The 13510-nt window shown below is 38.4% G+C and overlaps 2 protein-coding genes across 5 annotated transcripts in view; both read right to left on the bottom strand.

The window, feature by feature from the left end:
- The window catches only part of LOC102223302 (supervillin-like), a 53864-nt gene extending 50020 nt beyond the window's left edge, over positions 1–3844 (bottom strand). Inside the window, exon 1 of the mRNA XM_005804382.2 lies at positions 3755–3844. The gene's annotated coding sequence lies outside the window, so the exon portion shown is untranslated. The remainder of the gene's footprint in view (positions 1–3754) is intronic.
- A 1096-nt stretch (positions 3845–4940) lies between these two features.
- LOC102227956 (glycylpeptide N-tetradecanoyltransferase 1-like) overlaps positions 4941–13510 on the bottom strand; it is a 74725-nt gene continuing 66155 nt past the window's right edge. For 3 of the 4 annotated variants that reach the window (XM_023341267.1, XM_023341268.1, XM_023341266.1), the window contains 9 exons: positions 9842–9960; positions 9230–9321; positions 8687–8803; positions 8431–8601; positions 7514–7622; positions 7212–7382; positions 6923–7090; positions 6682–6819; positions 4941–5322 (listed from right to left, as the gene is read on the bottom strand). In XM_023341267.1, coding sequence (XP_023197035.1) covers positions 5299–5322; positions 6682–6819; positions 6923–7090; positions 7212–7382; positions 7514–7622; positions 8431–8601; positions 8687–8803; positions 9230–9321; positions 9842–9960 — 1109 coding nt within the window. In that variant the 3' untranslated portion in view covers positions 4941–5298. Of the gene's footprint in view, positions 5323–6681; positions 6820–6922; positions 7091–7211; positions 7383–7513; positions 7623–8430; positions 8602–8686; positions 8804–9229; positions 9322–9841; positions 9961–13510 lie in introns of those variants that run through there. The other variant, XR_002753402.1, reaches the window with a different exon arrangement.

The following is a 13510-nucleotide window of genomic DNA, read 5'->3' on the forward strand; positions in this document are numbered from 1 at the left end:
AGTTCAGTTGACTTATTTTATTTAACTGTTAAGTAACACAGCCAAGTAGTGCACAGTTCAGGCCAGGGAGAACTCCCAGAGAGGATGAAAGAGTATCAGTAAGAACTGAATGCTGTCTTTTTTCTTATTCATGTTCTTACATTCGACTATTTGATCATCAGCAAGACGAGTTTCTCACTCAACGGTGATTTCAGAAATCACAGCAGCTTTACAGCAGCAACTACAATGAGGCTGAGATGCAACATCACTTTAAAAAGGCAAGAGTCATTCAAGACCATATACTTGCTGATGCCAACAATACTAGATGAAAAACGTAATCAATGCCATTTATTGAACATATGGTACCTGTACAGCACAGCAAAATAAACCCCTACCTTTCATCAGTACAGCAGACCCCCAGCATTGACAAACCAGAGGAGCTGTGTTATAGCTAAAATCCATGAATACTTGAGATCCCAGCTAAAAATTTTCAATACCTCCCTATTTTAATAGTTTAAACAGTAAATAAACTTTGTCATGCATTGATACGCACAGTGGAAGCCGTATTGGCGCTAACGCATAAGATAACATCTACAGTCTTCCTTATCTCAACTCTTGTGCTCCAATCAGCAGCGAGGAAAATAAATCACGCTCCTGAATCAGCTGCTTCACAAACACCAGTCAATGTTGTGTCACGCAGAAACTGCATCAGAGTATATATTGTCCAAAGATGTATTTTCTTAATATGCTCTACAAGAAAAAAAAAAAAAAAGAAGTCAAATGACAGACCAACAGTTAGATAGCACAGTGATTTGACAGAGAGAGAGAATATTTGATCAGAGTTAACTTTGAAAACGTTTTGGGAAGGATGACTTTCTGTCAAGGATACAGCACTGTAATACGAAGCCTAGGACACATTGTAATTTTTATTTGAATAGTTTCACTGGTCCAGAAATTGAAACCTGATTATTTCCCGGTTATGTTCAGTTGAACTAAAGGGAAAAAATTCCAGTATAGAACAAAACATGTCTCTGCAGCAGAGGCCCTCATCTGGGACACAGTCATACACTATTTGGAGGAACTCTTGCCTGAGTCTAAAAAACAAGATTCCTGCAAGGGCAATGCAACACCAGCCTCTCCTGACTGAAAAAAAGTTATTCAGGAGATTAAAACCAGATAACCTTCACCTTTGCTTATCAACGACAACAACCTCATAGTTCAAGAAAAAAAAAGAGCCACCGGAATCTGCAGAAACACGTTCTTCAGATGCATTTTCTTCTTGCTATCTTGCAAAACTCTGTGTGAATTGGGGAGGTTTGGGGAGGCCTGTTGTGACACAAGCAGCTAGGATGCCTTGGAACAGGAAAATGACAGGTTGGTGTGCCTCAAATTCCATAACCTATAGGTATGAGGGCTCAGTGTGGTTCATTCAGTTCATTATATGGAAAAAGCAAGATGTACCGTACTTCTAAAACGATAGCTACCACACCTAAAAATAACTAACAACTTTCTTTCTGCAACTGGAAAAAACAGATCATACATACTTCAAGATTAGTTTAGTCTCAAGGGAAACTATTAAATCTGTCAAAACTAATTAAATGGACGCAGGACTGTCAACAGCTGTACAATATAATCCAAAGTTGACAGTAAGGGTGCATTTAGTCTGTTTAATGGAACTCTGGTATGTTTGTCTAGAAAGTCCGGTTCGCTAGAGGAGGTATGAATGCACCATCAAACTCTGATGTGGACCAAAACAGCAAACTCTGGTCCACCTAAAAACCGAGGTCTCAGTTCAGTTGAAGCAAACTCTGGTGCAGTTTGAATGCAAACGCTCCAAAAGCAAGATGCAGACAATAGCACAGAGCATTCTGGGTAAGTAGAAACAAAACAATCACTTGTTATCTAGCTCTAGCAGAGGAAATGGCTTGTAGGGTTTTTAAAAAAAGACAAATTCTACAAAGACAAAAATTTCATGTCACTCCATTTTTGCATACATTTGGGGAAAAAGGAAGTTGCACTCATTTGTGTTGTTTTCTTCAGTGGTTCTTGGTGCAGCGTCACCACAGGCAAAAGGGGTGAACAGGTTTTTGGAAGGGTTTAGTTAATTTGACACACTGCAGTGTGGAAGCAAATTGCACCAACTGAAAATGTAACAAATGTTGCAATTTTGGTCCCTAATCAAACCAAGTCTACTGGACTATCAGGTGTGAAAAGATCCTAAGAGTCTCAAAACTACTAAACTGTTCTCATCTTTCCTTTCCTCCAGTTTGAAGTTATTTTAATAAGATTCAACAGAAAGTGTCAGAGTGACTAGAGATTTCTCAAAACTGGAGCACAGAGGAAACTTAAAATAAATGTTAACATAAATAGATTCGAGAGTTGCAGATGGAATCATTGATTTACTGTTTTACATAAAAACAATTACATTAACACATTGTTGTTTTAAACTCACGTGGCATAGAGTATGCCCTCAATAAAACAAACATCAGTTTTTTCTTTTTCTTTGCTATTTAATTATCATTAAGCCTGATTAAATATACCCTTACAATAAACAATCATTCACAATATGTCTACATCCATGAAAGAAGTCATAGAAGGCATTTCTTTGCAGAAGAGAAAGTTGGTAAATAGACCTAATTCACTCAAGGTACAAGTATTTGTGATTTCTCTGTTTTTATTCACATTTCCTCTCTGGAGAGGTTTACTAGTATTCAATCTGACTACAGGAAACCCCTGAAGCAGAATGTGAGAACATGACATAAATACCATAGATTTACAAATGTTGAAAAGGAAATGCAGTTGTATTTTTATTCACAGTTACTACAGTGTTGAAACTATCATACCACTGCATTGCCTGGAGCTACAAATTGCTCAATATGTCTGACACTATGTGCATTGCCTGGGCAGAACGACACAGACAAATAGATCTGTTTCAAAACTATAATAATGTTAACTGTGGTGAGCTACAAGAAGAGTTCTCACCACAGAACTGAAGGAAAAGGTTTTACTGACTGCGGGTATTTCAACTTTCCTAACACTTTTTAAAACTCACTTTGTTTTTACAGCTGGGTTTGCACAGCACTGTCCCAAACGTTGACCTATTACTCTGACTGTTTGCAGAATAAGGGTAGCTGATGAAAGGAGGGCAGGACAAATCTAACAGAAAACCCCTATTAAACTGCAACACCATGAGCAACTCCAAACCTAACAAGTGAGCGTTAAAGACAAAAATTAGCTTAAAGGGGTTAAAGTGTTGTAAAAGGAGCCTTGACTAATGCAGTGACAGACCGTGAGTTTATGAATGACAGGGTAACTTTACCGTACCATACAATGAACAACGAGTGATTAATATTTCCTTTTAAAAAAAACACTGAAATTACTTGATATATTCACAGGAAGCGCCGTTTTTTGCTAACCCCAGCCAGCAACAATAGAGAAGTTACGCTGCAACGACTCATTTATTACGAAAACGTAGAAATAACCTCCCAATTTTATGCCCCGGCACAACATACCTGCGCATTTTTTTGCTCTATCCGAGGTCTCTTCAGTAGCCAGAAAGCACAACTAGCGCACAATATACAACGTCTGTGTGAAAGTAGGCACTACAAAGTGTGAGGAAACCACAGAGTGTAAACGCTCATCAGCTGTTTTTTTTGAAAAGTTCCTGCTAACGTTAACCTGAGCACGTCGATCGAGGCGGTGGTTGACGTTCCGCTAGCGAGAGCGACCGTTAGCCAGAGCAATGAGAGAAAAGAGAAATAAAATCAACACTTACCTTCTTCTTCAGAATGCTTTAAATGCACATTCCTCGCAGCTCAACGCTCGTTAGCACAGCTTGCAGCGAGTGCTCCGGCGAAGTCCGGTCTCTTCAAACTTAAAATGCCTTCTGGCTCCTGATTGGTCAGCTCCCACCACGGCGTTGCGTTCATGTGGTGCTAGTAAACGCCCCATTCTCTATCATCTCTTCGAGTTTTATCTAGTGGGACCTTATTGTATGAATCATTTAATAGAAAAATGCTGATCTTTTGAACACAGATTAATAAACTGAACCAGCTTGGTCTAAGTTTTGTCTTGCAAAACGAATTGATCAAAGATGATTTAATGTTTGTTCTCTTTGTACTGAGAAGAACAACACACTGAATTCAGATTCTGAAAACATTAGCAAATTCTTCCTGTGTGAATAGAGTACTAAAAACGGAGCAAATAATGCTTTTCCCAATCAATACGTAATTCATAGGTAAGATAGTGTAAAAATCGAATTCACTTTAACGTTTTTACTGGTATGCTTTTAATACATACTTAAGCTCATCTATAATGTTGTCACATTATTTCAGGATAATTGGTGCACTTCCTTTTACCTATATTTCCTGTGTAAATAATTACAACTTCTTTGTAAATAACCATCCATGCAAGCTAAAAAAAGGTGAAAAATTTAACATAAGAATTACATAATTATTTATTCTGATGTATTTTATTGCCCAATCCTTAAAGGTTTTGGAAAGCCGTAACAATATCTAGAATTACATTTGGCCTGAGTTACATTAATATTGCTTGAAACAAGTAAGAAAGCAAAATAAAACATATACTGCAGACATAAATCTCTGTAGTTGTACAATAAATGAACTTTGTTTTGCTGACATTTGCTTAATGTATATTGTTTAGTTTATACACCTTTTTCTATCACTTCATTGTGTGTCACTATCCAAATCCAAACTTTATTTTGCTTTCTAATACATTCAGATGCAAAACCTGCCTATGATATTATACTGTAGCGCACCCTACTGCTCAAACTAAAATTATATGCAACATGTGGCATTTGGTTTGTGGTTGGCTCACACAGTCTAACAATTACACTGCGATAAGCTTTACTGTTTTATGTACTTATTAATCCCTGACAGCTCTAACCAGGATTGTTTGCCCCTTTTGCAGAAATAAAATAACAAAATTATATGCATTAGACATTCAGGTTTTCAGGATGGATTTTATTATGTTTTCCTTTGGTCTAACATGTATTCTGAATTAAACGATGAGTTTTATATGATTGTTTATTCTTGACATTCTAAAGCTGAAGCTTTAGACAATTATTAATGCAGTTTTAGGACTGATCACGGTAACATTACAACCACAGGGCTTTTGATGTTGATCATTATACCCACGCACGTGCATTCACATGTAAACACACACATTACAATGTAATAGATTAATCCATCTGACTGTAACTGCTCCATCAGTTACTTTTCCTTTTTTTATTTTGTACAGCACAGTGAATGCTGAAAGCACAGGTAGTGATGCAGATCATTTCATCTTCAATGCGTCAGATTAGTTGGGGAACACCAGACTGACCTGTAAAATAAACACCTGTTAGTGTGGATGGTTGCAAACTATCACTGCAGCAGCCACAGAATCATTAAAGGCTGTCATAGTAAGACTAATAAAAAAGAATACGCATCACTTTAACTGCACCAGTTATGATTTTAATCTATAATCAAGGGTAAAGGAGTCTGGAGTAAGACACACACACCTTTATGTCTCTCCTCCTTTTTAAGGAAGAGAGACATCAATATAAGTATCAATGACCTTAGAGAAGCAGTTATTGCTATTAGTCTGTAAACACATAAGATCATAAGACCATTTCTAAAATGTGCAAATTCCATAATTTCCAGGAAAACATTTGACACAGATGCTTTTCTACCTCAAGGTTGGCTTTTCAACAAATTCACCCCAATTCACACTATGGAATACTCAGAGAAACTGCAAAACCCAAGAAGTCTGAATTTTAGAGTTCTCACGGAGTATGTCAATGTTTGCAACAGTTGTTGTCCGTGCAGCACCTCCCTACACAGAGTTCCTACAGCACAGCAGTCCTCGCCTCCCCAGCTGCATACACACAGATTTGGCAGACGTTTTAGGTGGATGCCATTTCTGATGCAACCCCCCTGATTATCCACAGGAAGGAACGGGAAAATGTTACTTTCTTGGGATGGTTGTCATCAGAGCTTGTCCCTAAAGAAGTTTAGCTTATCGAAATGTAGATATGTAAAACAAATTTAAATCAATCGGAAGATAACTGGGCATCTATGGAAAGATGATACTACTAAAGTAGAGAAGTCTTCCCACAATACACAGCACCATGTCTGGAGAAAATATCAACAAACACCTCATGCCAACTGTCCAGCATGGTGGCAAAGGTGTGAAGATTTGGGCTTATCTTCTGTATACTAAATAACTAGAGTCAAATGTGAAGCTTTGTCCAAAAGTTGAAGTTTTCCTCAACCTGGTCTCTCAACAGGATTATGGCCTAAGAATGAGCAATTAAAATCTGCATACAATGGATAAACAAGAAAGGAATCAGATGCTCTGGTGCAAGCAAATTACAAAAGCTGTGTATGACTAATGTCCAAGCTGCTTTTTATGTGTAATAAATAAAAAAAAAACATTCAAGCTTTCTTACCACTTTCACAGTTTTTTTTAATTAATTAATTTATTTTTTTAATAAATTTTACCTGATGTATCTTCCTTTTCAATTTGGTTTGTAATAAATAATCTCAAGCCTAAAATTTTCTGTTTTGTGAAAAAAATGTAGTTCCAAGATGATTCAAGCCTTTGACAATATTATCAGAAATGAAAGGGGTGAAAGGTCATTACAAAACCTGACAGACAGAAGTTTCTCTTGGCAAGTGGAGACATTACAGTGGTGCGTACCTTGTCCGGGCTCATGAGAGGACATTTCCAGTTGTACAGGTAGTAATGGACACTCTTATCGCTGATGGTGAACTTGAGCTTTTCCAAAAAACTCATGTTGTCCATCACATCGAGAGCACAGAAGACATCAAAGCCTTTCTGTTTGTGAAAGGAAAAAAAAAAAAACAAGAAAAGAAAAGTGTGGGCATTTTTCACAGCACTGCTTGTTAAATCAGAGATGCTTATATTCAGATAAACTCACAGCTTTAGCCAGAACCAATGTGTCCTGCATGAGGTCAGCCATCTTAGTGACATTACAGACGGCGTACAGAAGATAAGCGGCTCTGAGACTGGTGTGAACTGGATGGTTTAGCACCCTGGAGGAGACGGCATAAAAACTCACCATGTCAGTCAGAGTACCATTGTCCGCCTGTGTGCGAGGAACGGAAGGTCAATCATTTTTTCCACCACCGCACCGCAGCTTAAATTCTTAACAAAAAAGTTTTTCTCTGTTCAAAGGAATTTAAAGTACAGATAGAAGAAGGTCAGACCTCCAACACGTAGGTGTCATTCACATTCTCCTTCGGTAAGAACCAGTGCTCTACTTCCTGCAGCGATAAGAGGGGGCTGAGGTGGAAGTTGGAGAGGTTTTTCTCAAGTATTGAGAGGATCCTTGGAGTATCTTCTTTAGTCATAGGACGCAGGCCCTTTATCTTTGTCACCTTGGAAAAAAATTATTTAAAAAAACTTTACTGCTTAAATTAGTGCTCTTAGAATATTTTTACAGTCTAACACCTCTGTCCCTTCAGTAACAATAACACATGTTTGTCTCTAGATGGCAGCACACACTAACCTCAGGTAAGCGGTTAAACTTCAAGGCTCGCTGCAGATTCATGTTCTGCTTTAGACCGGGGTAGTTGACCTCCATTAGCTTACGGGGATTCAAAGGGCGATGCCACTGGCTGAGAGGATTCATTAGTTTATATCAGGGATGACAAAGGCAGATGTTGCTTTAGAGGAAAAATATCGTACGTACAGTGAGATCACTGAACAGAAAGGCTATTACAAATGACATGTACGGCCTTGAAAAAGTTTCTGCCACCTTGGATTACGCTGCATAAATTTGGAGTGAAAGTAAAACATCAGAATGTCTATACTTTGTATGTACTAATACTTAATAGAATGGATTTTTCAAGTATCAGAGCTGCAACTCTTTTGGATTTGCACATGTAGAAACTGGATTTTTGCCAGTTTTTCTTTTAAAATGATTCAGGATCAATCAGACTGGATGACAGAGCCAGTAAAAATAAAAATCTAATCTCTCCACTTAGTTGCAATTTGATTTGGTCTGATCTGTGACTTGGTAATTTGGCGTGTAAAAGTTGCTTTGATAAAAAAAAAAAGACGAAAAACAAAATTATAGTAGATCTTGCTGAATATGTAGGTTTGTTGTGCTAGAAGGTGAAGCAAGCACCTTTTTCTCCTATGTCTCTTGCAAGGCTTGTGGCACCCTAGATTTCAAATGTGTGCCACACTTTTCAGATTTTGTTTGAAAAATAGTTTAATCTTCCCTCTCCTTTATTATTATCCACTAGTCTGTGTTTCACCAAATCTTAATGACAAACACTGAGTTTGTATAAGTCATGTTGAAAATGTCAAAGGTGGTAAAAATGTAGGCAAAGTCGTGTCTGTACACATAAGAAAAATGCAATTTTAAATAACTGATGGCTATGATTCTGCTTTGAATTTACTTTAATGTGCAGTAACTACCTGCAGGAGCTTATTGGTGTTGGCAACACTGTGCCAGCTGCATAGACAGCCTGGTAGATCCCCTGCTGGTTGACCCTTCTGGTAAGTTCCCGAATCAGAACCGGCGTCATCCGCTTGAGGCGCAGTTTCTTATGAACACACAGGAATTTGACCTGCACCAACCCCTTCTTCCTGAGAGACAGATTTCAGGCTATTGACTTTGGTTTTACACACACATCCACACACATATCTTTGCATGAATTTACGAGCTACTCACGTCTCGTAAATGTGAACATCAGCAGGTACAGCGGCAATGAAACCGACTAACTTCTTATTTGCGTCTACTCTCACGCCCAAGTTCCACTGGAGCAGCCAGTTTGGAGGCTGTAAAGCCCTTAGGAGGAGATCAGTGACACTTAAGTATGTCTCTGAAAAACATGTTCTCTTTCGTTATATTTCTACATGAATTTCTTTTTATCTTCAGGGACTAACGGTCAGCTCTAGCTCTTCTAAAACTAATGACAAATATTAAATTCAAAGTAAGTGTTAAATGATTTGCTGCTAGTGGCCCAAAGGGTTGGAAAGCAATCAATGCAGAGCTCTAAAATGAAGGAAAATAGAACAGGCAGTTCGCTTACTATAAAAAAACACACAAGCTGAATTTATTGGGCTATGACAGACCAACGGGGATCTGTCGAATGATCTCAACTGAACATTAATTGGGGGTAGGTTGAAACAAAAATGCCCACTGGATTATTAAATCGACTGCATAAATATTTAAAAATTGATTGATAAGGTACTATTAAACACAGCAGCTTACCACAGTAGATACTCGGGAGAAAAGTTAAATCTGATTGTGTTGTCGTCTTCTTCCATGTAATTCTCATTTAGCAAATGGCACAGCTCTCCCAACTGTGAAGAAAACCGGAAAATAAAACAATTTTGTTAAACTTATTTAGCTGGGTCATGATTTTAAAAACTGTCCACCAGAGTGAACAGCACCATATCTGGTAAACAAGTCTGTCTAAAACACAGGTTGTCAAGGAAACAACAGAACTACAGTGCCTTAAAAATGTAGTCATACCTTTTAAATGTTTTCACATTTTGTCACATCACAACCAGCTTTCCCAACTGTTCTGTTAAGGCCTCACATCTATCTAAACTGAGAAAATCTGAAGAGCAATAAATACACATGTAATCAAGAGGCTGTAGAGATCAACAGAAATCAAATTACAACTAAATACATGAATGTTTGTGTTGAAATGTGACATAATCTGAAAAAGTTCAAGTTTTGAAAACAATTGCTATTTTTGGATGTTTTATGCCATAGAAAGACATAAGGTGCCAGCTTTTGTTTGGCTTTCCTTTAAGATGAGTTTCAGATAGGTTTGTAGTTATTGATGTGTACCAGTGATTATGGTGGGTGATTTACCACAAAAGGACTGCTCAAGTCCACAGTATCCCAGGAGAATCCCTGAGGAAGTAAGCATGGCTCATTCCGGATACTGGCGTCCACCTCCTCGACTGGACCATGAGTTGTAATGTGGTCACCTGAGCAAAACCAAAACATACCAAATGAAGTTCGCCTACCATCATCCTTAGCCATACGTACTGAAAATGACAACAAAGTAGTGATAAAAAGAGAAACAATTCCAGGGAACGGAGGAGAAAAGACAACACAGCCCTGAAGCAACTCAACACCAGCCTCTCAATCTGGCTCAGTTTGGGAGCGTTCCCGTCTCAGCTGTTCTGGACTCTGTCCACGCTGGTTGTTGCGGTTCCCTAGACCCCGTCGGCTGTGGCTTACAGAGCCCGAAGGCGACTCGGTGCCTGAGTCTGCCGTCTGCTTCTGCTAATGACTCTATCACAGCTGTCCTCCCAGTTTTCATGTGTGATTTAAGGAACGTGAAAACTTTAGTTGGGTAATGAGCAGGGCCCGCCCAAGGCATAAGCAAACTAAGCAGCAGCTTAGGGCCCCTGGGCCACCAAGGGGCCCCCTCAGTGGAGTTTATTTATTTATTTTTCATAATAATTTCTATGTCATTATAATATCAAAAACACATAATTTCACTACGAAGTGATTTGGTTTTACAATAATATATATCTGATAATGTAGAAATCATTATTTTATGGATAAAAAGAAAAAAATAATTGCTCTTGGGGCCCCCTGTTGGCCGCGGTAGGTACCACACGCTTCGCCGGTATCATGAGCTGCTGTACAATGTGCAGTGAGCATCCAAAAGTCCAAAGCTCCGGTCAGAAGTTAAGTAAGCAAAACAATGTCTCAAAAAAGGACTTACAGCAGTTTGACCAACAAAAATAAAATCTATAAAGACAAGTTTTGTTCTTCTTGAACAACTCCTCTACGTCAGTGCAACAGTTTGATCTGTAAAATAAATAAAAATGATACTTGTCACATCTAACAGACACCTTAGCTCCTCACTGATAACTCAGTCTAACTTTCCAGCCCTGCATTCAGCAACTTACCAAACTTGAACTATGAAAAACGCTGATTCAAAAAAGCCTAAATTTTTTTTTCCTATCATTTTCAGCCACAAACATTTAATTAAAATATCTACTGATATGCGTTACTTTCTCTGCTTCCCTCTGAGGAAGTCACTGAGAGTTGGCAACAGTGGGGTGAATATTGTTAGCTGTAAACATTCAGACCTGACCTGGTGGGCTGGTCTGTCAGTCAAACCTCTCACTGCAGAGCAGAAGAGGACTGAGACTGATTTTTAAACTTCTGCTGACCAAGATAAGATTAGGAGATAAAGATCAGCTTCACATGTAAATATCAGCAGATCACAGTCCCCCAAAATTAAGGAAATCGGTGCCCAGAAATCAACTGGCCGATAAATCAGTTGGCCAATAAATGTATCCTATATTATACATGTATATAATGTAAACAGCACTGCCAGAGATGAAAAAAAAGGTTTATAACAGGTGTGTGAATGATCTAATGATCAAACTTTTGATTGCTAGCAGAACCACATTGTTAGCAGAACTAGAGGGCCCCAAGGAGGCCTGGTAATGAGTGATATGGCCTTGGTTGCCGTGTAGTTCTGATAATTTCTTAGACAGCGTGAGATTTGAGAAGAATTGCGACTTGCAAAACCACCTCTCTAGGTGATCATAGTAGTGACATGCTTCATGAGTCACAACGCCACTTCAGTCAAGATTTTTTTTAAAAGTTTTGTAGCTAAACTTCTAAAGCCTTCCACTTCCCCAGGTTCAAAGTGAAGCCGTATACATTTTTTGGGGTTTTACAAAAAGGAAATAAAAAAATCTTCACAGTTTCTTTTTATTAAAATCTTTTTAAAAAAAAATCAAGTTAATAAATAGAATTTTTATCCATCCATCTATTATTGATTTCCATGTTTCCTTCATGGGGTCTCTAAAGGTCACTGGATGAGAGGTGGGGTAAACCCTGAACAGGTCACCTGTCCATCACAGAGTAACACAAAGGCACACAGGACAAACACACGCACACACACCCAAGGATAATTCAAAGACTAATTAATCTAACAGTCATGTTTTTTGATTGTGTGATGAAGCCAGAAACATAGCGTAGAAGAGGAGAACCTGTTTACTTCATGCAGAAAGACCCCAGGGTGGGATTCGACCCCAGGACCTTTTCTAATGGTTAACAGAGCCAGCAGCTGCACGACTGTGCAGCTCAAAAATACATATCAATGGTCTGATGATTTTAAAGTAAACATGCATAAATATCTATATCAAGGATATAATGGCTCATTACAAAATGAGTCATTCAGTTCATGACATGCCACGGTTTTGGGGGTGTTTTGGTTTTCATCAGCGTTTGTATTTTGATTATTTTATTGTTTATCTGTGTTCGGCCTTGGTCTTGCTATTTCAGTTCATTCTCTTGTACTCAGTTCTTAGTTTATTCTTGCATTTTATTTGTGAATTTTCTCAAGTTAGCGTTAATCTTTCATCCCTCTGGATGTTGTTTTTCCTCCTCAGCTTCTCTATTTTATTAGCCTGCTCTCTGTCTACCTATTTCCTTCTCTACCCTGTTTTCTTCTGACTCCTACTCCATGTCTTGTTTTCATCCAAAGATTTTTAAGTCTTCCTATCATTTTCTAATAAACTTCTCAACTCACTACCAGTGGCTGTCTTTCTTTGGGCCCCTAATAAAACCCTAAAACATGACAGGACATGTTTCTGCTGTTTAGCCAAGAGTTAAATGGTGAACCAGCAGCAAGACAATTTCTGTCAGGATGTCAGAATTCACATGATGAGAATTTAAGACCATGAGGTGGTCTCCAGGTCGACAAACCATCCTGGGGCATTAGCCTTTTTCACATAAATGCCACCAGTGGTAGAAAAACCTTTTAAAAAAAGAATACAGAACAAACAGATTTGTTTTATTACTTGAGACAGTCTGAACAACAACAACAACGTTCCTTCTGGTCCAGACAAGTAATACTTCAAAATCTCAACTGCAGAACTCCAGGTAAGTCCTCACAGGTGCTTCCCACTTCAGCCTTTGTAAATATAGTAAATATCCTCACTTTGGATTTCTGGCCAATCACACAATAGCTCTCAGACACCAATTCATTTGAGGTGTGGACTGCATATCTGGAGATAACCAAAGCGATGGTGTTGAAGCCCACATCCCACATGCCGATTTTATCGTTCTTTGATAGAAACTACAATCAGTTTTTATGGGTTACTCCCAATCTGTTTCTCTCTCTTCTGACTCCATTTCCACTAAGAAAACATAAGCTACAAACATTTTGGCAGATTGTTTAGCCTAGAACTGCTTTAGCCATGCTTTCGTTCATTTTCAGGCGAATTTTGATATAGTTAATGTCCGCAATGTCTTGACCTACAACCTTTTCGATAGGCCATAGTGCACAGGGATGCACATTTTTACATAATGGAGAAAAGAATATCTGCAGTAGGGTAGTTGTCTCCTAAATTCCATCTCTTTTGTCCCAACTACACTACTATTGCTGATGTCCATAAATAAATTTTGCTCATGAAGACACAAGCAACACAAAGCAGAAACGTACATCACCTACTGTATGTCCTACTGTCTCTGCAGCAGGTTCCAAAAGTCACCGGAAAAAGA

Source organism: Xiphophorus maculatus, chromosome 10 (assembly GCF_002775205.1).
Source record: "Xiphophorus maculatus strain JP 163 A chromosome 10, X_maculatus-5.0-male, whole genome shotgun sequence".
In the NCBI taxonomy this organism is placed as follows: domain Eukaryota; kingdom Metazoa; phylum Chordata; class Actinopteri; order Cyprinodontiformes; family Poeciliidae; genus Xiphophorus; species Xiphophorus maculatus.